The 22,169-nt window shown below is 36.0% G+C and overlaps 2 protein-coding genes across 2 annotated transcripts in view; one reads left to right on the top strand and one right to left on the bottom strand.

Annotated features, from left to right (window-relative positions):
* Nucleotides 1-674: 674 nt before the first annotated feature.
* On the bottom strand, nucleotides 675-11,107 carry LOC107675807 (GTPase IMAP family member 4-like). The gene is made up of 7 exons (XM_016470277.1): nucleotides 10,856-11,107; nucleotides 10,394-10,420; nucleotides 9,361-9,426; nucleotides 4,236-5,162; nucleotides 2,101-2,214; nucleotides 1,576-1,622; nucleotides 675-964 (listed from the first exon to the last, which is right to left on the bottom strand). Exons 1-6 carry the CDS (start codon nucleotides 10,857-10,859, stop codon nucleotides 1,585-1,587), a joined length of 1,176 nt encoding a protein of 391 aa, XP_016325763.1. The 5' UTR covers nucleotides 10,860-11,107; the 3' UTR covers nucleotides 675-964; nucleotides 1,576-1,584.
* Nucleotides 11,108-11,739: 632 nt separating this feature from the next.
* Nucleotides 11,740-22,169, top strand: part of LOC107675784 (3-hydroxy-3-methylglutaryl-coenzyme A reductase-like) — a 10,653-nt gene continuing 223 nt past the window's right edge. The window contains exons 1-18 of the mRNA XM_016470243.1: nucleotides 11,740-11,792; nucleotides 12,598-12,785; nucleotides 13,083-13,194; nucleotides 13,549-13,636; nucleotides 13,710-13,794; nucleotides 14,462-14,567; nucleotides 14,765-14,871; nucleotides 14,954-15,073; nucleotides 15,583-15,707; nucleotides 15,782-16,100; nucleotides 16,808-17,002; nucleotides 17,083-17,241; nucleotides 18,107-18,264; nucleotides 18,393-18,498; nucleotides 19,183-19,353; nucleotides 19,544-19,684; nucleotides 20,345-20,503; nucleotides 21,799-21,953. Coding sequence (XP_016325729.1) covers nucleotides 12,618-12,785; nucleotides 13,083-13,194; nucleotides 13,549-13,636; nucleotides 13,710-13,794; nucleotides 14,462-14,567; nucleotides 14,765-14,871; nucleotides 14,954-15,073; nucleotides 15,583-15,707; nucleotides 15,782-16,100; nucleotides 16,808-17,002; nucleotides 17,083-17,241; nucleotides 18,107-18,264; nucleotides 18,393-18,498; nucleotides 19,183-19,353; nucleotides 19,544-19,684; nucleotides 20,345-20,503; nucleotides 21,799-21,953 — 2,474 coding nt within the window. The 5' untranslated portion in view covers nucleotides 11,740-11,792; nucleotides 12,598-12,617. The remainder of the gene's footprint in view (nucleotides 11,793-12,597; nucleotides 12,786-13,082; nucleotides 13,195-13,548; nucleotides 13,637-13,709; nucleotides 13,795-14,461; nucleotides 14,568-14,764; nucleotides 14,872-14,953; nucleotides 15,074-15,582; nucleotides 15,708-15,781; nucleotides 16,101-16,807; nucleotides 17,003-17,082; nucleotides 17,242-18,106; nucleotides 18,265-18,392; nucleotides 18,499-19,182; nucleotides 19,354-19,543; nucleotides 19,685-20,344; nucleotides 20,504-21,798; nucleotides 21,954-22,169) is intronic.

Genomic DNA, 22,169 nt, shown 5'->3' with positions numbered 1-22,169 from the left:
CACACACGTCTGGTTTACTATCCTTGTGGGGACTCTCCATATGCATAATGGTTTTCATGTATTCAGGTTTAAGTCCCCACTGGAATAGAAAAACTTTACACAGACAGACACACACACACACATTAGAATCAATGAAAAAAAAAATAGACAAATCAATGTTTATTCCATTTTGCATTTTTATTCCATTGTTTATTCCATATTCCATTTGCGTTTTTTAAATAATAAACTTTACAGAGTTGCAATAAAACATTTTTTTACAATCCTAGGATCAAACTGAGTAAATTATCAGCTTAGCTCAAGTTCATTCAAATATTTTAACTAATAGTTAACATATATCATTTGCCTCATCAACATTGCTCCTTAATTTCCACAAACTGAACTGGTATTATCATACATGCAGTTCACTTACACTATTTAACACACAGGTAGTCATGACTGCTGATTTTGCCTGTAAAGACCCATTTTAAAAATAAAATGCTTTAATGTACAGAACAATGTTCGCATACTATTTAACAGAAAAATCCTTTACAGAAACAGAAAAAAGAAATAGAGAACATTCTTGACATTTCATATAGACAAAAACACAAACAGTGCATGAGTCTATAAGTACAGAAAAAAGTTCTATAACAAATATCAGCACTGAACAACATTAGGAACAGAATACTTGTGGTTTAGTAGCTAGCATCGAATCAAATCACACACGTCAGAACTGAGTCTTTCAGTATATAGCAATCTGTCAGCATGATGGAAGGAGATGAACATTGATGAACATAATTTTTAATGATGAAGTGCATTTGTAGCTCGTCCAAGTAATCCCTACATACAGAAAATTCACATACTGTGTAAAGTATACATATATACTATTAGGAGTAGTGTGGTAGTACAGTATGCTATTCTGAAGACAACCTCAGCACATTCTCCTGTTCTGATACATGTTCAGTCGCTAGATTTCTGAAGATGCAGCCTGAAAAAAAAAAATCACTTCATCAGCTTATATAAAATCACATAATAAGTTTATATTTTTGGCTTAATAATTAGTTTGAGATCACTACTACAAACAATAAACTGTGGATGTGTTTGTTGTTCCTATTTTTTTTAAATAGGAATATTTTTCTCTGCAAGTCAATCAACCTTTACGCTGCTCTTGACTTTAAAGAAAGTAATACAGGTTTGGAACAACATGAAGATGAGTAATTGATGAAAGAATGATCATTTTTGGGTGGACTATCCCTTTAAAGACAACATGAAGCAATGATAACATGTATAATTCAAAATAACACCAAGAATATGTATTAAGAGAACAAATTCAAGTTTATTTTTTAAACCATTTTATTTGGCAACTGGTAATTGTCTACGTAACATACTACTTTAAAAACATAAATATTATAAACTGTAAATATTTTTAAAAATTTTCATAACTTTAAAAGCATTGTTTACATATATTGTTAAGGAGTGTTAATTGTTTGTCCTTTAAAATGTTCTGACCATCACAGCATGCAGGATTTTGCATTAATAAGTCTTGGATCACTCATTAATTTGTTGAATATTGATGAACTGAACTAAAAATTCACTCACCTTCAGAATTCAGAGAGACTGTAGAGGTGTGTGTTCACTTGTAGACACTAGAGTTGAGGGTACACAAAATTGCTATTAGAAGTGTATTATTAAGGTCAGTCTGATTAAGATGAAAGAATTGAGATTCAAATGCCTCATAGTAAAAATAGTGGAAACAGTGTATTTAGGAGAGTGTTTTGAGAATTTCTATATTTAAATGTGCATCATAGTGTCAACAAAAACACAATTGTCTGAATTAGTGTTGCAGTGTCCGGCTGGTGAAGGTGATCAAACAAACAGATTAATGTTTTTATAAAGTCACTGTTTGGGCCACTGACCAACCGACAAATGCGTATAGTTGCAAATTAAACTGTGAAACAGCAAAATTACACACACCACATTTAAACAGTCTGCTTGGACTGAACTACCCATGGTAGCTGCTCACAGGGACTTTTGAAGCACATTTACTTTAAAACCATTACATCAGATAATCAAGTTACATCAAAGTTATCAGCACATGAAACAAACTGTATTGATATTTCTTACTATTGGGTTTGCCCATTTCGTTGCTGTTCCGCCTTTTGGTTGCGATCAGTTGTGATCCACTGGCTCCTGAATCGTCCTCTGTCTCTTCCTCTCTTTCATATTTGTATACAAATGCTATGAATACAAAAAAGAGGCATGTCACAGCAGGTTTTTGCATTGGTATTAGCAAAAGATTAGCATTGATATAAGAACATGTTGCAGGGCAGGCCTGAAACTGCATGAACACGGTTTTTCTTAATGTTTAGACATGGTGATAATATCTATCTTTCATGATCCGATTGCAAGTGTTCTGCTCTAAATACAGGTGTAAACGGCAATACATGCAGCAATACACTGATTATAAGTGATGTATGCAGTCACAAAACCAGTGTCAACAAAAATGTAGTCACAGGAGACATATCAGAGATTTATGTGAATAACATGAACTGGATCATCTGAGATGGACATTAATTCGCTTATTAATCGTGACATAAGGAATACTGTTTCCGTGTCCAAGACTTTACTCGTCTCAATTGAGAATGGTATCTCAAAAGCACTGTTTATTCATGTCTCACATTTAAGCTTTTGCTTTTAAAAACGTATGCTGTACACTACAGTCTCTGGTCGTACAGTGTCCCAGACACCAATATTTAAATGATTAATAAAAGAAGAAACACTGCCTGAACATATCTTCTCCATTTTGCTATGGCGATAAAGGTTAGGATTATGATTTTTCGCTAGTATTACAGCACACCATTATTGTATACTGACAGCGTTTGTTGTTTGCTGTTGGTATCTGATAGAGTACTTGGATCCAGAAACGTGTTGTCAGACTTAAAGGGATAGTTCACCCAAAAATGAAAATTCTGTCATAATTTACTCACCCTCAAGTAGGTTCAAACCTGTATGAATGTCTTTGTTCTGCGGAACACAAAGGAAGATATTCTGAAGAATGTGGGAAACAGAGCAGTTCTGGGGCACCATTGACTTCCATAGTATTTTTTTCTCCTACTATGGAAGTCAATGGTGCCCCAAAACAGCCTGGTTACAAACTTTCTTCAAAATATCTCCCTTTCTGTTCGGCGGAACAAAGAAATGTATACGGGTTTGGAACTACTTGAGGGTGAGTAAATGATGACAGAATTTTCATTTTTGGGTGAACTATCCCTTTAACAAGCAGATATTAGGTATAAGAGGGTCTGCTAAATTAATAAATGCTGCTCATCAATCCTGCTCGGTTGCCAATGTCCTGTGGAGTTTAGCTTCAAATTGCTCCAACTCACTTGGCTGGAGTTTCTAGTGATCCTGAAAACCTTGATTAGCTGGTTCAGATGGGTTTAATTGGGGTTAGAGCTAAACTCTTCAGGGTAGTGGTCCTTCAGGGGCAGCAATGGACTCCCCTGCTCTAGACAGTCCTCATTGAGTAACCTAGTGCTCAGAAGCCCCATGGTGATTACTATAGACTGTTGCTGCGTCCCAATGTGCGTACTTATACTACGCCCTTAAAGTATGTACTTTTTTGGTGAAGAAAAAGTACACACTTTTGACTGTGTAGTAGAAGAGTAGGCAAGCTTTGGGACATACTATCACGTCACACAACTGCGTCTTTAACGGACCGCATAGTTACACGCACCCTGGCACTGTAAACTGGCCTGCCAATCATCTTGTCTTGTAATTTAACTTCCTACAGTATTTGAGAGAAATGAAGTAGCACGTTGATCTGTCATATTTGTTGCATAATGATGCATTTAAAAGTTAATGGCCAAACAAATGTTTATAAAAGTTCACATTGCTGTTGCCGATGAAATATAACACGAATAACATTAAATACATTTTTTAACAGGTTAAATGTTGATTATTAGTAAGTCAAACCATTTTATCTAAACCTCTCTACTTAACCGTTGGTTGCGCACATCCACCATGTTTGTAGTTTAAAAAAAAATTTGTTTGTATTTCTCAACCAAATCATTCATCAAAGCCCAATGGATTGTGGACAATATTAGTCATTAGAGTGTGCATGGATCCACACTTCAAAAATCAACCTGAAATAGTAGACCATCCGGGGACTTCTGGCATACTCTTTTCAACATAATCTCACATACTATTTAGGATGGATAGTATGAACATTGGGATGCAGGGTGAGTGAAAGCACTTACCACCAGGGGAAGTAACTGCAGTGCTGCTGTGATGCCCATATTGGATGTCTCCACTGGACTGGATGTATCTCTGAGCTGATAGATCTCTCTCTCTGGTCTCCAGTAACTTCTCTCTTGTATTCAAATCTCTCACTCTCTCACTCAGTTGTTCTTTAATGGCTTGCAGTTGCTCTTGTATCTGCATTAGGGCACTGTCTAACTGTACTTTGAGTTGATTATTTTCTCTTTGAAGCATCTCATTCCGTTTTTCAATTTCTTCAGTTTCATTCTTTTTCATTTTTAACAATTCTCTTCTCTCAGTTTCAAATTCCTTATCAAAATAAAGTTTTGCTTTTTCAAAACAGTCTAAATGATATGTGAAAAATTTTACAGGTTCTATCATTTCTTTTGTTTTTTGGAACAGCTTTTCAACACCTTGATCAGTGTTCCTTAAAAAGAGGTTCCTGTATTTACACTTCCTAACACAATCATTATTTTGTATATCCTTACGCTGAAATTCCTGCATCAACAGAACCATACAAAAGTCTAAAGCCTTAATCCCAAATACTTCACTGAGAGCTTGCAAAAGTATTTTCTCTTTACCAGTTTTGACATCTTTAATCACTAGCAGAAAGGCATGAGGCCCAGGAAAAACCAGTGATTGACAGAACTCAATTTCACTTTTTATAGAATTTAGTTTACGGCGGAAGGAGAAAATGGAGAATGATTTTAGCCAGCTGGATGGAGTTTTTACCACAGATACCGGTTGTCCATTAACAATGCCATCCCTAAGCTCACATGTTCCAACATTAGTATCTCCACCCTGTCCTAACCTAAGGATGATGCTGCATGCTTGAGACATAAGATGTTCATTATGTCCAAGCACTATAAATCTGAATTCTTTAGTGGAGTCTGTCGATTGTCTTGGCTTTTCCGTGAATGCTCCGTCTGTTAAAATGCAACAAATAACAGTCAATACATTAAAAAATTAATAAAAACATCACAAGCTTAAAATTAGAGAGCTGGACTAGAGAGTATGTTCTCATTACATGCATTGGCATCTAATGTTTAAAGCAACTCTAAACCCAATGCAAAATCTATACTAAACTATTTTTAAAAAACTACTGTTTTAAATGTGCTGTAGTCAACTAGTTTACTAAACACCACTTAAAATAAGTGTTTACAAAAGTATTTAAAAAAAATCTGAACATTTTGAGGGACCGGAGAAGTGATATTTTGATGATTACTACGTACAGAATTTTACATACTCAATGGAGCATGAAGTTTTAATCCAACCCAAGCCAATCTGAGAAGCAGCTGAGACATTTCCCTCACTGTCCGATAAAAACATGTGCAACACCCAACACTATCTATACTTACAGTATATTTATTATACATTTGTTATTTAACATGTTATTTAACATCAGGAGAGGTTATTAACATAGTGCCAAATAGATGTCCATATCTGCCAAAAGTCAGTTAGATCTAGAATTAGAATTAGAATTAAAAGCCAACGTATATCTGTGCCAAAGCGTGATTTTATGTCTGGTCTGGTTTAATGATAATGATAACAGTTTGATAACAGCCTGCAAGCTAGTACTTTGGCCAGTATTTTGTAATCTGTGTTCAGAAGACTTATTGGCCTACAGGAGGAACACACTTGGGGATCTTTATCTTTTTTGGGAATTAAACAGATCTAATAAATTTTGAAGGGTGGGCATTCAAATATGGGAGATTTCTGTCCAAAACACATTATAAAAGTCACAAGGGAAACCATCAGGACCTGGAGATTTATTGGAGGGCAAGGATTAAATTGCGCTAAAAACTTCTGGTGACAAAGGCTAATCTAAAAATATCCAGGTTTTTGATGTGACTCATGCTATCCAAATTAAGATCAGCTCTGACTCAACATACGTGGGACCTGGAGAGCCGCAGTGCTGCAGATTTCAGTTCCAACCCTACTCAAACACACCTGAACAAGCTAATCAAGATCTATGGGTTACTAGAAAGCTACAGGCAGGTGAACTTTTATCAAGGTTGGAGCAAAACTCTGCAGGACTGTGGCTCCAAGACCAATATTGGCCACCCCTGGATTAGGGGCTGCTATGTAAAAACTCCAGTCTTTTTACTTCTTGTTCTAACTCCTGTCTTTTATTTGACCAAGCCTTTTTGTGTGCAGGATATATGTCCCCGAATTGTATCTTAAGCAGCATCCCGGAGGGTTGCAGGTGATACAGGTGAATTTTCATTATCTGTAATAATTCTTAAACCATTCCTGTACTGATTCACAAAATGACTGATTCCAGGCATGGAAGAGTTGAATCTTCAGATTTTGGTGGTCCTGTGCATGGTTGGACAAAACAATTGATCCAATTTGGCAGAAAGAAACAGCGTGAAGGCAGCGAGTAGGAATCAGGATATAATCTATTCTAGAATAAGAGCAGTCAGGATTAGAATATAAATATAAGTATAGGGCAGCTGATTCCCGTCATAACTGACGCTGCATTTTGTCCATGCTGCCTGTAGTATTGACTCCTTATCCGTGTATCGCAGGAAGCGGACCAGAAAACTTCACGGGAGAGGTTTGCTCCCGGGACGGTGCAGAGAGACCTATGGGTTCTCTCGATCTCAAAATATGAGTCAGGTGTAAGGTCCAGCCATTTCGGCAGCATCTTCATAAGAAATTGTGCGATGGGCTCAAAACCTTCAGCTTTCTCAGAGAGCCTGTCAATTCTCAGGGGTTTAGTGTCTGCCTTGATTTTCCAGGTCATCTACTTTGGCTCTAATTAATGCCAATTCTTTATCCAAAGATGCAATTCTGCTATTGTAAGACAGCAGAGATTCTTCATTCAGCCTCAGTTAAACGCATCTCATTTGACGCCATTTTGCCAAGCAAATTAGAAAGGGCTTCCTGTACTGAAGTTAAATATTGTCCAAACGGTTGTAAATCACACTTAATCTGCCATCAATATTGCCCAACCCGTTCCCAGCAAGAGGATTTCGGTCAGCATGATTTTCGCCTGGTATGACGAGGTCTCCTCCGTCTCACTGTATTTTTTCTTTACATTTCTGGGAAGCCGAGAAGATCGTCGGGAAAATCCTGCATTTCTTTAGTCTCGGACATACTTTGAGTATGAATCAAGACAAAAAAAAAGAAATTTTAAAATAAAGGGAACTGGCGTGGAACTAACGAAGTAAGCAGCTATCATCGGCGAATTCACGTGACCCCTCGTCCATTGTCTTTTTGTCTATTGTGTATTTTTTTATATATAGATTTATTTTTATATGGACTCATGGAGATGTAATCTTTTCTAAAATATCTTTCTTTGTGCACATTTGAAGAAAGAAAGTCATACACTTGGGATGGCACGAGGGTGAGTAAATGAGAGAATTACCATTATTAGGTGAACTATCCCTTTAAATACATTGACTTTCTTTAAATAAAATAATAGATTCAAATCCTTAATAAAATTGTGTTTTATATGGCTCCACACACTGAGAAAAGTCTGTAAAAATAGGGTCCAATGTACTGTGTTAATATAAAGGAATGTTCTATTTTATCTACATTTTGAATTGTGCATTGCACTGTGTTATGTTTTAGGGTTAAAGGAAATGTCCATAGTTTAATGATACTTTTATATCCTAGCAAAAATTACCAGCAACTTTTCTGTTTCTATATAGATTTTTTTCTTACAGTGCAAAGTGCATATTTGAGAATTGACTTGGACAGAAAAACAAATTAGGCTAAATGCTGTTTTAAAAAGGTTTTACATTTCAATTTGACCGCATACCTTCACCAAAGAAATCCACTGCAAACTGCCAATGGTTTATGTCTTACATTGTGTTTGCTCAGTCTGTACCTATTATATCTGTCCCACTTACAGTACTGTATGTGTATCAAAAATATTGTTTCAACATTTTTAAGTATAGATTAAATGTTTACTTTGTGCAGTTCTGTAGAGTAGGGGAGAGCAGGGCACAAAGTAACACTTTTTGACTTTCTCAGTCAGTTTGTGTAAATCCACATGGGTTCAGAATATGATTTTTTTTTATCCCCAGTAATTTTACACTTGTTTAGTACAAATATGTCGCTTTGTTTCATAATTACAGTGTATACATTTTTCTTTATTTACCCTCAAAAAATGGAAGTGAAATGTGACAACATGCCCCGTAGATGGGGTACATTGTAACATCTGAGGGGCGCGTTGTAACATGACCATATGACAGCTTAAAATGTTATCTGATCTCATGAAAAAAATATACAAGACAAACTAAAATATTTTGTTAATAAGCTAAAATAATAATTTTTTTCAAATAAAATAATGGCATTTTTTAAGAATTAAAAATAATCTGATTTTGGCTGAGTTTGATAATGAACACATTGCAACCATGCTTTGGATGGCCCACATAAACAAGCAAAAATGCTTTACATGTCTTGAAATAATCATTTCTAAACATTAAACATTGACTGTCAGTCTTTATTAACCTGTTTCTCGTTGTTTCTCATTAAAATTAATTAAAATAAATAGTGTAAATTACATCGCTAATGTCATAGAATAGCACATTGTAACGCAGTGTTACAACGTGCCCCATCTGCGCAACTGGAGTTTAAAACTGGTTAGTGTCTTCTGCTAGTTATCAAAGCATTAAAAAACGATCTGAACTGATAAATAACAGATTGGAGATTAAAATAATAGCAGATTTGTCTCATTTTAAATGAATAATAAAAACTGAGATGAAAAAATTACTTAAGCCAGAATTTTCAGCGATATCTTCAAAAGATTTTTGAATTTTGGTGCACTTTTTTTCTAGAAAACGATGATATGGTAACTAATAAATACTGTAAATTTTGTTATGCTAGCATGTGTGGAAATATTCAAACCACGTGTGTTACAACTAACCCCGCGTTACTCTGTGCCCCGCGCTCCCCTATGGCTCAAGCAACAGCAAGGTCATAGGTGATGTAATGCAAGCATAGGCCTAAATGTCAGCTATGTTAAACTAAACTGAAAGTTGAATTAAAATTACATATGATTAGGGCCCTTGAATTCATGGAGCCCAAATGTGCTTGTTTTTTTTGGGGTAATACTGCAAATTATTGTTTATCAAAGCAAATAAATAATTTAGCAAAGAAATAAATACATACATTGATTCCTCACTCTTGATGGCCCCGCTGCAAGTGTATGGTCAAAGTCTGTGTCGACATCATCTCCTGTGAATGATGTTTGTAGTTAAGACATTTATGTTGACAAGGGTTTGAAATATAATTGCTAAGGATGATTCAAACATGTGATTCTAGGGAACTAGAATTTTATTAGAAATAAAAACAGTTCGTTTGATGAAATCATAGCAGGCTTGTATTAAACTAACGGTTTCAGATTAGTTAATTTGGCTTACGGTTAAATTTTTCATACATTTTGAACAGTTTTTGAATCATAACAGAAAAAGTTCAATGATAGTATTACTTTTACTTTACTTTTAGTCATTTAGCAGACGCTTTTATCCAAAGCGACTTACAAATAAGAAGAAGTAATTAAAACTAAAACTCTATAAATAATATATACACACACACACACACACACACACAACTTACTGACACATAGTAAGAAATGGTTATAAAAAACTGAAACAGAAGTGAAACAAGTAGTAGGAATGATTATTTCCTACTATATGATAATGAATTATGAGAGGAATGATTTACGAATCTATGGAAAGATATAATGTTCAATGATTTATCATGTGTCTTGTGGAGGAAGAAATGTAGTTTTAAGATCAAATCACCCAAAGCCACTCTTTTGAACTTATTTTCACCAAAGTATTTAGTTATAAAAAATGCATAAACAATTAAAGCTACAAACCCATCAACATCAGTATATAGTGTTATGTTATTATTTCACCTAATTCAGGCGTGCCTTTGAGAACAAAAAATATCTAGCATTTTATAGAAGTACAAATCAAAGGAATATTACACACTAGAACTCTGAACAGTAGTGATTTTACCCATTCATTCCCACTAGCACAACACTTTTATTTACTTCAGCACAAAAGTGTTTATATTCTTATTTCTGAGCTTCTTAAGCACAGTGGAGCATTTAAAAATGTAAGCTAAAAATGTAAATTTACAAGCTAAACTGAAAACTTTTATTTTTTGCTTTTAGCATACTTAACATTTATTTTACCTTTTGGAGATATCAGTAACATTTCCTCTGTAAGAAGAGCAAGAAAACAAGAGTAAGGCCAAACTAAATTAAAATGACATAATGATATGGTCATATAAAGTGGCATGTACATGATTAAAAATTCACAATCTGACTATGCTTATGCCTGAAGTTTTAATCTGACTTGAATGGAGTGTGGAGTAAGTAACTGTATTTCATTATATTGAAAAAGTTAAAATTTTTAATTAAAAAGTGTAATATGAAAAACTCCACTGAATCTTGATTCCACCAGTCAATTTCTAAATATAAGAAAGCTTACTTTCAAATCATAGAAGTACAATTACATGCAAAAAGTATGCTTTAACTCGATTTTAACTTTGAATTGAGTAATTTTTAACCCAGTACCAATTTTTGAACTCAAGTAGTTCTCTAAGTTATCTGTGCTATTTACATCCATGATTAACCTAAAAGATTTGAACTTACCCATTTCAGTAACTCCACCATGTGCTGTAAAACACAAAAATATGTCAGTTTTGTTAATTAATACCAGAAGCTTTGTCAAAAGCAAAGGAAATGATGAATCCACCGTCTACAAAGTGAGTGTTGATTAAGTTGTTACTGGCCTTTGCTTTTGCGTTTCGCCATACTGCAGAGAATGAACAAAATGTGAAATGAAACAACAAAAATGACCAGTTATTAAGGACACATCACTCAAAACCAACGTATTTTAAACAAACTTTTGTAAATACTCTCGTTTCGAAAGTGAAAGCGGACAAACGCTCTACTACCTCAGAGCATAGAGCTGCATAGATAGATGCCTCATTCGACAACTCCAAGCACGTAGACGCGTCCGCCATCTCTCAACGGTCAACTTGACGCGATTCACCATAATAATCAATGAATATTCGAGGATGCCACAATCCTGCATAGCCGATGCTTGTAAAAACCGTCGGGATTTAAATTCCCTATGAAACGGGATAACCTTTCACAGGTGGTGGTGAGAATGCAAGAGAAGGGCGGAACCATAGATATGTAAGGATTTTGGCATCTTCGAATATTCATTGATTATTATGGTGAATGACTTCCAAGTTGACCCTTCCTAATATGTCGGACGGTTTACGTAGCCCATAGAAACAGTCGCTAATGAGGTTTCTACGTATATACACATCTATGCCTCATAGTTTCAGTGACGTTTTCCTTTTGTCTCAGTTTTTTTTCTTTTTCTTTTTGTGTGATAAACTTGGTGCTACATATCTAACGAGAACAAGCTTTGTAATATAATAATTTTAAATAATTATTAGTTAAACGAACACACTTTCGGTTATTGCTGTCCATCAATATATGTGCGATTTGTGCGCGCGCCGGTTGAGGGCGGATTACGTCAGTCAGGACGACAACGGTCTGAGGAGAACTAATGAAGGTATATGGCAACATTAACAAGACAAACTGAACAATAATGAAAAATCTCTTTTGTTAATCAAGAAAATTAAATATGTATTGTACTTTGGGGCGTTTGGTTTTGAAGGTGGATAGACAGCAATAGACAGCTGAGACTTCTTTAGCTTATGCTAAAGTGGCTTAGCATGTTCTACGAACGTATTGCCGACAGTGTTATGACTTCTACCATCTTATTTAATTTCTGTTTCAAAGTTACAATTATTGAATTTTGAAATGTGGAGTTAATTACCATACTCTAAACTCTAATATTCCACAGATAAATGCGATCATGCTATTGCTAGTGAGCAGTGGCTGGGTGTCACCTTAAAGTAGTTCGCCCCCCAAATTGAAAATTATGTCAATTTAAATGCTGTTATGTTGTTTCACATCTGATTTTAGACCGAGTAACTCATTTTTAGGGGAAAAAAAAGTTTTCGTTTGACCAAGCAACATGTTTTTATTTTTAACATTGTTGAAAAGAAATCTTTTCATTCGGGTTGTTTGATATTAGTTAACAAGTTGAGTCTCTGAATGGAAGCCGTTTACTGCTTATAACAAAGGTGCTGTTTTTTGTGGTAAGCATGTTTGCTCAGTTTATGTAGTTTTAAAAAAATAATTTAGTTAGGTAGTAATCTTTATTTAACACAGTTATTCAAATTATTCAAACAAAGCTTCAAATTACATTCAAACAATATTAATATTGTCTAAATAATAATACCTAATATCACTAAAGACATATCTGCTTCCTGTCCACTCATGACATATATGTGTGCATTTTCGGTTAACAGGTGACCCGCTGAATCCCCTGATGATGCTGTCCCGTCTCTTCAGGCTCCACGGCCTGTTGGTCGCCTCTCATCCGTGGGAGGTGATCGTGGGAACGGTTGCCGTGACGATGTGTCTGATGTCCATGAACGCTTTCGCTACCAATGACCAGATCTGCGCCTGGAACCATCGGTGTCCCAAAGTGCAGGAGGTACGGGGGTCAAATTCAGCCATATTGGTCATATTGTATAGATCTTTTCCACTCTCCATTCAGAAATTGGTCTTGTACGTCTCTATTTGTTCCTCTTTGCTTTACACACAAGGTTTATGGCTTGGTTCCCGTTTGAACTGTTTTATGACCTACCGAGGTCTAGCTCAGGGTATGGGTTGCGATGTTTGCTGTAAACTGTACGGTTGTGAATTATGATCTTTACAGAAGCATAACATACAAGTTACATTACATGAGAACGGATTTTAACATGCAAATATTTTTGTTGCACATTTTTAGAAAATTCTAAGCGGCGACGTAATCATTTTAACCGTTACGAGATGCGTCGCCATCATTTACATCTACATCCAGTTCAGGAACCTCCGTCAGCTCGGCTCCAAATACATACTGGGTGAGTGTCTTTCTCTGAAACGTATTTACTTTTGTAATGTGACATTTCTGAGTGAAACGGGATATTTAAAGAGGAAAAAAGTTTTAAGACGATTGAAATTTGAGAACTTGATTAAATGGTGAAATGAGTTTTTATACGACAAATGGTTGAAAAATATATGACTTCATGAAATATTATGAAGAACAACATATTTTTCTTTAGAATAAAAAATGCATTGATGAATTGTTCACAGTTAAGGATAAGGAAAATTAATTTTGATGTCTTGTTAAATTTAAATGTACAATTTAGCCTCTCATCTTAACCGTTCATATTATAAAAAGTATTTATTGTGTTTTGCGTGTGTTTTGTGTCCAGGTATCGCTGGTCTGTTCACCATCTTCTCCAGCTTTGTGTTCAGCACTGTGGTCGTTCACTTTCTGGGCAAAGAGCTCACAGGACTGAAGTATGAATCTCATATTCAGCATGTCCTCTGTGTCTTGAGTTTGTCTCTGAACTGTCTCCTCATGTTCCTGCAGTGAGGCGCTGCCGTTCTTCCTGTTGCTGATCGATCTGTCTAAAGCCTGCACACTGGCCAAGTTTGCTCTCAGCTCAAACTCACAGGTACAAAAATATGATTTTGCTGGTTATATAAAATTAAACAGAATCATAAATGTTGCATTTTGTTTTTCATGTACTTTTATTTGAGCATGTAGACGAGTCCCACAATCCTTGCTGAGTGTTTACAGTTTAAAATGTATTTATTTTTTAATAAAAAATGGTAATTTTAGTCAATTTAAATTATTTCTATGAATTAGTGATTACTTAAATGAAAAGTGGTCCATTTAAATAAATAGTTTCAATATTTATCATGCAAATCATTGGTTTGTTTGCATCATGACTGAAGTGAACATTATACAAAATGAACAAAAAATACATAAAAAAAAATAAATATATCCAAGTCGATATTGCTCTTTGTTACTGTCTTGTTATCAGTGTTGTTTTCTAAAACTAAAACTTTTATTGCATGAAATCAAATATATATAAAAAAAAAATCTTAACTTTAGTTTAACTTGATGTACTCAAATAACTACAACTCAAATAGTTATTTTTTTATTTATGGACATATTTAAAAAAAAAAAAATAATAAAAATGACAAAAACAAAAAATTATTTTAAAATGAAAATGGGAATGTACAAATAAAAAGGAATTCAAAATAACAGTTTCCTGATACTAAAATAACACTGGTTGTAAAATAAATGCAAATAATGACGGGTCATGTGACCCACAGGAGGAGGTCAGAGAGAATATCGCTCAAGGCATGGCCATCCTGGGGCCCACGTTCACCCTGGACACAGTGGTGGAGTGTCTGGTCATCGGTGTGGGCACCGTGTCTGGTAAGCTACAGAAGTGTCTCTCATTCTCTCTTGCTTTCTCTCTTTATTTATTTCCTTGACAAATATAAGGAGGGTTACCATAGTCTGCATAAAAGGGAGATTTTTGTGAGGTATGGAGAAGTTGTGTGATCCAAATCTTGCTTTAAACATCCAATTTATCCAGCTCTCATCATAATAACTTCCTGTTATTATTGCAGGTGTGCGTCAGCTGGAGATCATGTGCGGTTTCGGCTGCATGTCGGTTCTGGCCAATTACTTTGCGTTCATGACCTTCTTCCCCGCCTGTGTGTCGCTGGTGTTAGAGGTCAGTGTGTTGGTTTTTGAGATGTTCTGTATAACATATAAACCCAGATGTGAATGAACACTGACCCCAGTCACTCGTCCAGCTGTCCCGTGAGAGTCGTGAGGGTCGGCCCATCTGGCAGCTCAGCCATTTCGCTCGTGTTCTGGAGGAAGAGGAGGGAAACAAACCAAACCCCGTCACTCAGAAAGTCAAAATGATCATGGTGAGTTTAGGAAACATCAGTTTACAATCATGTCACGCATTACTGTTTAAACAGTATGTTTTTTAATTAATGCTTTTATTTATCAAGTATGCATTAAATTAATCAAAAGTGACAGTAAAGACATTAATGTTTCAAATAAATTCTGTTCTTTTGAACTTTCTGTTCATCTGTGAATCCTGAGAAATAAAATGTATCACCGTTTCCACAAAAATATTGTGCAGCACAACTGTTTTCAACATTGATGATAATCAGAAATGTTTCTTGAGCAGCAAATCAGCATATTAGAATGATTTCTGAAGATCATGTGACACTGAAGACTGGAGTAATGATGCTGAAAATACAGCGCTGCATCAGAGGAATAAATGACATTTTAACAGAGATTCACATAGAAAACTGTTATTTTAAATGTAAAAAATATTTCACAATATGACAGTTTTACTATATTTTAAATCAAATAAATGTAGGCTTACTGATGTCTTTTTAACTGTTCTGGTTTGCGTTTGCTTCAGTCTTTGGGTCTGGCGCTGGTTCACGCTCACAGTCGATTCGTGACCGAATCTCAGACGCACAACATGAGCGGTTCAGACGTGGTTCTGCCCGCACCAAACATGGAGTCCGACAGAACCTTGTCCAGGTACGAGCTGAGAAACACACAGATGATTTCTCATTCATTCACACATTTTTGTAATAATCTCTTCTTTCTCTCAGTGTGGATCTGGAGCAGGTCATCACACTCTCTCTCGCTCTGTTATTGGCGGCCAAGTACGTGTTTTTCGAACAGGCCGAAACGGAATCCTCCCTGTCAATCAAATCTCCTGTGGCCACGCCCAGCTGCTCCCTGACCAATAGGAGAGGAGATGAGCGCTGTCAGAGGGAGTCGGCCCCACCCAAAGCCCTGATGGGGGTCCCTATGAATAAAAGTGAAGGAGAGCCGCCTGATCCGTCAGATGGACACCAAACAGATGAGCTCCAGTCTCACCAGCGCCGCCCTGTGGACGAATGTCTGATGATTCTTAAAGACCCCCGAGTAATTCATCAGTCACTGTCACACGCATGCTAACTGATCCTAACTCTTCATCTGCTTTGTCAACTCTCTCTTCTCTTTGTTTATTTTTTAAACCTTTGTTCATTATTTCAACTTTTTTTTCTGTAATTTGTTCACCTGTTTTTTTTTCTCCATATTTTGTTTTGATTTCTGTTCATTTGATCATTTATTAATTGTTTTGGTTTCTCATGTTTGTTCTTCCATTTATTTTTTTTCTTTCGTCGCTTGTTTCTTTCATTCCATTTGTTTATTGTTTTTCATCTTTTCTCTCTTTTATTGATTTGTTAATCATTTTGTTTTGCACATTCATTCTTTGTTTTTCTTTCTTTCTTGTTTTTTTTATCTTGTTCACTACTTTTTTTTTTTCACCTATTCTTTACTTCTTTTGTTTGTTCGTTCTTTTTTTTTTTGGTGTCAGCTGTTCTTCAATTTGTTATTTTTTTAGTTGTTTATTTCCTTCCATTTGTTCATTTATTGTTTTTCATCTTTTCTCCTTTTAATGATTTATTAATTTTTTGTATTTTCATTTGCACATTCTTTTTCATGCTCTTTCTTTCTTTCTTTCTTTCTTTCTTTCTTTCTTTCCTTCCCTTTGACGAGTGTCTTGTGATTCTTAAAGACCCTGACTTTATTAATCAGTAATTAACCAAACTTCATGTGATTTACATGATCTCTTTCTCTTCTTTCAGAGAGGAGCTCGTTGCCTGACTAACGCGGAGGTGATGGCATTGGTGGAGTGCAGGGGCATTCTGGGATACCGTTTGGAAGCAGTGATGGAGAGTCCTGAGAGAGGAGTGGCTATACGCAGAGAAATACTGTCCAGCAAACTGCCGGCGGCGTCTGCGCTGGAGAACCTGCCCTACAGACACTACGACTACTCTCAGGTGCTGCTCACGATCGGCTGCGCTGGAGATCCAGGGGCACGTGTGTGATGGGTATTTAAATGTCTTTTCGTTGTTCTCAGGTGCTTGGCACCAACTGTGAGAATGTGATTGGCTATGTACCTGTGCCAGTGGGCGTGGCCGGGCCGCTCCTATTGGACGGGAAAGAGTTCCACGTCCCCATGGCGACGACAGAAGGCTGTTTAGTGGCCAGCACTAACCGAGGATGCAGAGCCGTCACAGTGAGTCATGTGGCTGTCATTTTATAAATACAGCAGCGAAAGAAAGAATAATAATAAATGAAAGACCTATATAATTCTTTCTGCTTCATTTTCTGTCATTGCTTCACTAGATTGTTGCTTTTGATTTATTCTTTTGTTCATTCAGTCATTGTTTTGATTTGTTTATTAGTTTGTTCATTTGATCATTCATTCTTCGTTGTGGTTTCTGATTTTTTAGATTTGTTCTATTTGTTCTTTTGTTTTTCTTTGCATCCATTTGTTCATTTATTGCTTGGTGTATTTTCTCTTTTGTTGATTCTTTTGCATGTTTATTTTTCATGTTTCTTTCTTTCACTTGTTCTTTGATCTTGTTTTTTTCCTGTCATTTACTCACTTGTTCTTTCCTTTTGTTGATTTATTCATTTTGTTCTTTTTTCTTTGTTTTTATTTCTGTTGTTTATTAATTTGTTCATTTGATCATTCATTATTCATTTTAATGATATATATCATTTAGTTTTTTTTATTCTTCCAGTGGTTTCTTTTCCTCCATTTGTTAATTTATTCTTTCATTGTTTTCCTCTTATTTCTTTTGCGCATTTTGTTTCATTTTATGTTCATTATTTCTGCTATTTTTTATTTGTTCCTTCCTTCATTTGATTTAATCATTCTTTAGTTCTTTTTTTGTTTTGATTTCTATTTTATTTGTTCGTTTGATAATTATTTATTTTTGTTTGTTGTTTATTAAATTGTTCTTCCATTCTTTCCTTCATTGTATTTTTCCTTTCATTTGTTCATTGTCTTTCCTCTTTTCTCTCTGTCTTTGATTATTCTTTTTTGCTTATGCTCATTTATTCTGTCTGTTTCGTGGTTTCTCTGGTGTCTGTAGTTGTCGGGTGGCGTGAGCAGTCGTGTTCTGGCGGATGGAATGACTCGAGGGCCGGTGGTTCAGATGCCGTCGGCGTGTCGGGCGGCCGAGGTCAAGGGCTGGCTGGAGAGTCCAGAGGGGTTCAGTGCTGTCAAACAGGCCTTCGATCACACCAGCAGGTCAGAGGGCAAAGGTTACCTACAGAATAAACCCTATATAGCACTGCTGTGGGATAGATTCCAGTGCTCAGGTTAACTTCAGCTCTGAAATAACGGTGTGTGTGTGTGTGTGTGTGTGTGTGTTTCAGGTTTGCTCGTCTGGACCGGCTGCAGGTCAGTTTGGCCGGGAGGAACCTGTACATCCGCTTCCAGTCTCAGACCGGAGACGCCATGGGCATGAACATGCTGTCAAAGGTGTGTGTGATGAACCAGAGCTCGAATGCCTCTCATATTACAGCAGATTTATGGGTCACAGAGCGTCTGACCTTCATGCCTGAACCCTTTACTCCAGTACTGACTTCAGTAGATGTTCCTGCTCTGCTTTAAATGCATTACTATATTCAAATACACACCTTTACCAATATGTGGGCATGACACAATAATAATGAAACTTCTATAAACACAATCGAATAACCGCTTTTAATGAACTTTTATATTCTACTATAATTTTTCAGTTCGAGTGCATGATATATGATTCATGTACATTTCCTTTTTTTTTATTTAGCAATCAGTCTCATATTAAAACAAGATTATAATAATCAATACAAATATTATTAGTTTGTTTATATATAGTATAAGTATTATTCAATTTATAGTATAAATATATTTATTATCTATATTAAAATATATATTTTTATTGACAGTATTACACATTATTTTTTCTAATAAGTATACAAATTATTCAATTGTTTATTTTATTGTTCCAGTATTATATTGAAACAAGATGATAATAATAATAATAATACAAATATTAAATTCAATTTCAATTATTATAATTATTTCATAATTGTTCAATTATATATATTTTGAGTCCTTTCATATGGTTGATGCATGTGTGACATGAAGGTTTAGAGTAACGGTGGTTGTGTTTGTCTGTAGGGAACAGAACAGGCTCTCAGCAGACTTCAGGAGCGTTATCCTGACATGCGTCTGCTAGCCGTCAGCGGGAACTACTGCACTGATAAAAAACCCGCCGCTGTCAACTGGATCCACGGCAGAGGAAAGTCCACCGTGTGTGAAGCCGTCATACCGGCACGAGTCGTCCAAGAGGTCAGACTGGTTTAAGATCTCAGTTTGCTAGAGGAAAGATAGTTGTTCTTCCTTTAGGGGGCGTCAGAGAGCCAAATCCTCTCAAGTGCCTCTAGTATAATCTCCTGAATCTGTTCAGTGCATGAAATACGCGTGGAATTCCAACTGAATTTAGATTGAATGCACCGCTCTTGTGTGATTGTGTTTGCAGGTGTTGAAGAGCAGCACAGCGGCTCTGGTGGAGCTGAACATCAGTAAGAATCTGGTCGGTTCAGCGATGGCTGGAAGCATCGGAGGATTCAACGCTCATGCGGCAAACATCGTAACGGCCATTTATATCGCCTGCGGACAGGTGTGTGTGTGTGTGTGTGACCTGCAGCCGTCAACATGACATCTGAACTCTGCTTTATTAACATACATATTACTGATCATATTGTGCATGACTCATCACTCACTGCATATATACTGTATATATATATATATATATATATATATGTACACACACACAAACATTTTAAATAAATACATTAATAATAATTATATATATTATAAATATATTATGTGTATGTAATTAAATCAGGGTTATTATAGTTAACTAAAACCATTAAAAAACGTTTTCATTACTTGAAATAAATATTAATAAGTATAATAAATTGTATTTAATTTTATTATTTGAATTATTTCAGCTAGTTGGCAAGGCAACATTTTTCATTTTCATTTAGTTTACCTTACTAAAATAACTATATAAATAAAAATTAAAAACTATATCAACATATTTTGAAAAAAATTATAAAAATGACAAAAACGCAAAAAAAAAACACAAAAACGTTGCATTACGTTTTGTATTACATGAGATTCTCATCCTCTGAGTTGGTATTGTTTTTACAGGTTATAATATATACATTTATAAATATATTTTATATGAATATTATTTATATATAAATTAATATTTTTATATATTATATAAAATATATAATAAATACTATTCTACATTTGTCCTGTTTGTGTGTAGGATCCGGCGCAGACGGTGGGCAGCAGTAACTGTATTACTCTGATGGAGTGTGTCGGGACGGATGGAGAGGATCTGTGCGTGTCCTGCACAATGCCGTCATTAGAGCTGGGAACTGTGGGAGGAGGAACCGGTCTGCCTGCTCAACACGCCTGTTTACAGGTAACACACACACACAACACACACACAGGCTCGAACACACACAAACACACACTAGGGATGTGCATCTCATGACTCAGGCAGATACGATACACATCTCGATACAAAGCCAACGATACGATACATTAAAGATACATATGAAGCAGCTACCGATAGCTTAGTCACTGTGGCAACTTATGCTGGGAAACTAACCTGGTCTAAAGCAGGCTAACTGTCAGACTAAGCTGAGTTCCTCTAACACTGACCAATAGGAACCCAATGATATTACCACTCTTACACATACTATTATTTGACTATTTTTATTTTTTTATTTTTTTGCAGCCTTTCTCTCAGGTTTTATGACAGCTGTACCGTTTATAGTTTGCAGAACATTAGAACATTACAATCTAAAATTAATAGTCCCTTTACAGTTACTGCTATCATAAAAATACACTTATATGTAGGTTTAAAATTCTACAAAAGACACATTTAATGTCCAACAACAAATATTTTAGCAAAATGTATATTTTACTCGAATTATTGCGCTCTATTCGATTGCGCTCAGTCTGTTTAGTGCGCATGCGTGCAGCAGCGCTCGTTCACTCGTGTAAGCCTCACCCACTCCTGACAGCAAAATGGATATGTTTGCGTGACTTTCTGACATTTACAGATGAAGAATATAACTGTGACATGTCAATTATGCACTGAGGAAAACACAACGTCTCAAATGCATTAAACAGCACAGATATATTCGCTGTTTGCAATGGTGGATTGATTTGATCCATGATCGACATTTAAGGGCTGCTTAAGAATAAGTGTGCACAAATTAGTGAGATTGTGTGAACTTAATTATGGAACCGCTTTAGCCCCGATTGATTTGTTAGGTTTTGGACTTCAGTCCCAGTTTTTCCTCGGTCTCCGTGGTGTTGTGATGCGTCACAATCACGCAGCAGCAGTTGAGAGAGAGCGCGCTTGAGAAACAGTTTAGAGAGAAGAAATCAATCTACATATAAAATATTGCACACAGATTATTGATCACTTTCTAAACAATAAAAGTATAGCGCATCCACTAGTAATTATATATTAATAAACAATTTTTTACAGATGCAAATATGTTAGAAACGATGCATCGCGATATAAATGATAACTTGCAGCCGATGCACACTTTTTAAATCGATGCATCGCATCGTTAACTTTTTATGCTGATGCACCGAGCGAATTGGGGAATCTTCCCATCCCTGACACACACACACACACACACACACACTCGAACAACACGAGGGCTGTAGATGAGCTAAACCCTGTGCTGTGTTGATCAGATGTTGGGTGTTCACGGCTCCAGTGATCAGTGTCCCGGTGAGAACTCGCGGACGCTGGCGCGGATCGTCTGTGCCACAGTGCTGGCAGGAGAGCTCTCTCTGATGGCCGCTCTCGCCGCCGGACACCTCGTCAAGAGTCACATGACTCACAACAGGTACAACACACACCTGCATCTGTAACTGCGCTTCTCAGCTCTCTCCAGATCCCTGATCAAACTCACGTGCCTGCAACTCGAGTTATCATGAAGGTCTTAATTAGCTTGTTCAGGTCTTTCAATCTTTCATTTCTAGAAACACAAACTTCTTTTTTATATACTATATATTGGTGACCATTAAAGTTATCTTTTTAATTAATAAGTCTCATATCAGAA

The sequence above is a fragment of the Sinocyclocheilus anshuiensis genome, unplaced genomic scaffold, assembly GCF_001515605.1.
Source record: "Sinocyclocheilus anshuiensis isolate Anshui unplaced genomic scaffold, SAMN03320099.WGS_v1.1 scaffold708, whole genome shotgun sequence".
In the NCBI taxonomy this organism is placed as follows: Eukaryota; Metazoa; Chordata; class Actinopteri; order Cypriniformes; family Cyprinidae; genus Sinocyclocheilus; species Sinocyclocheilus anshuiensis.
The sequence above is the reverse complement of the archived record's forward strand: the minus strand, read 5'-3'. Positions and strand labels throughout refer to the sequence as shown.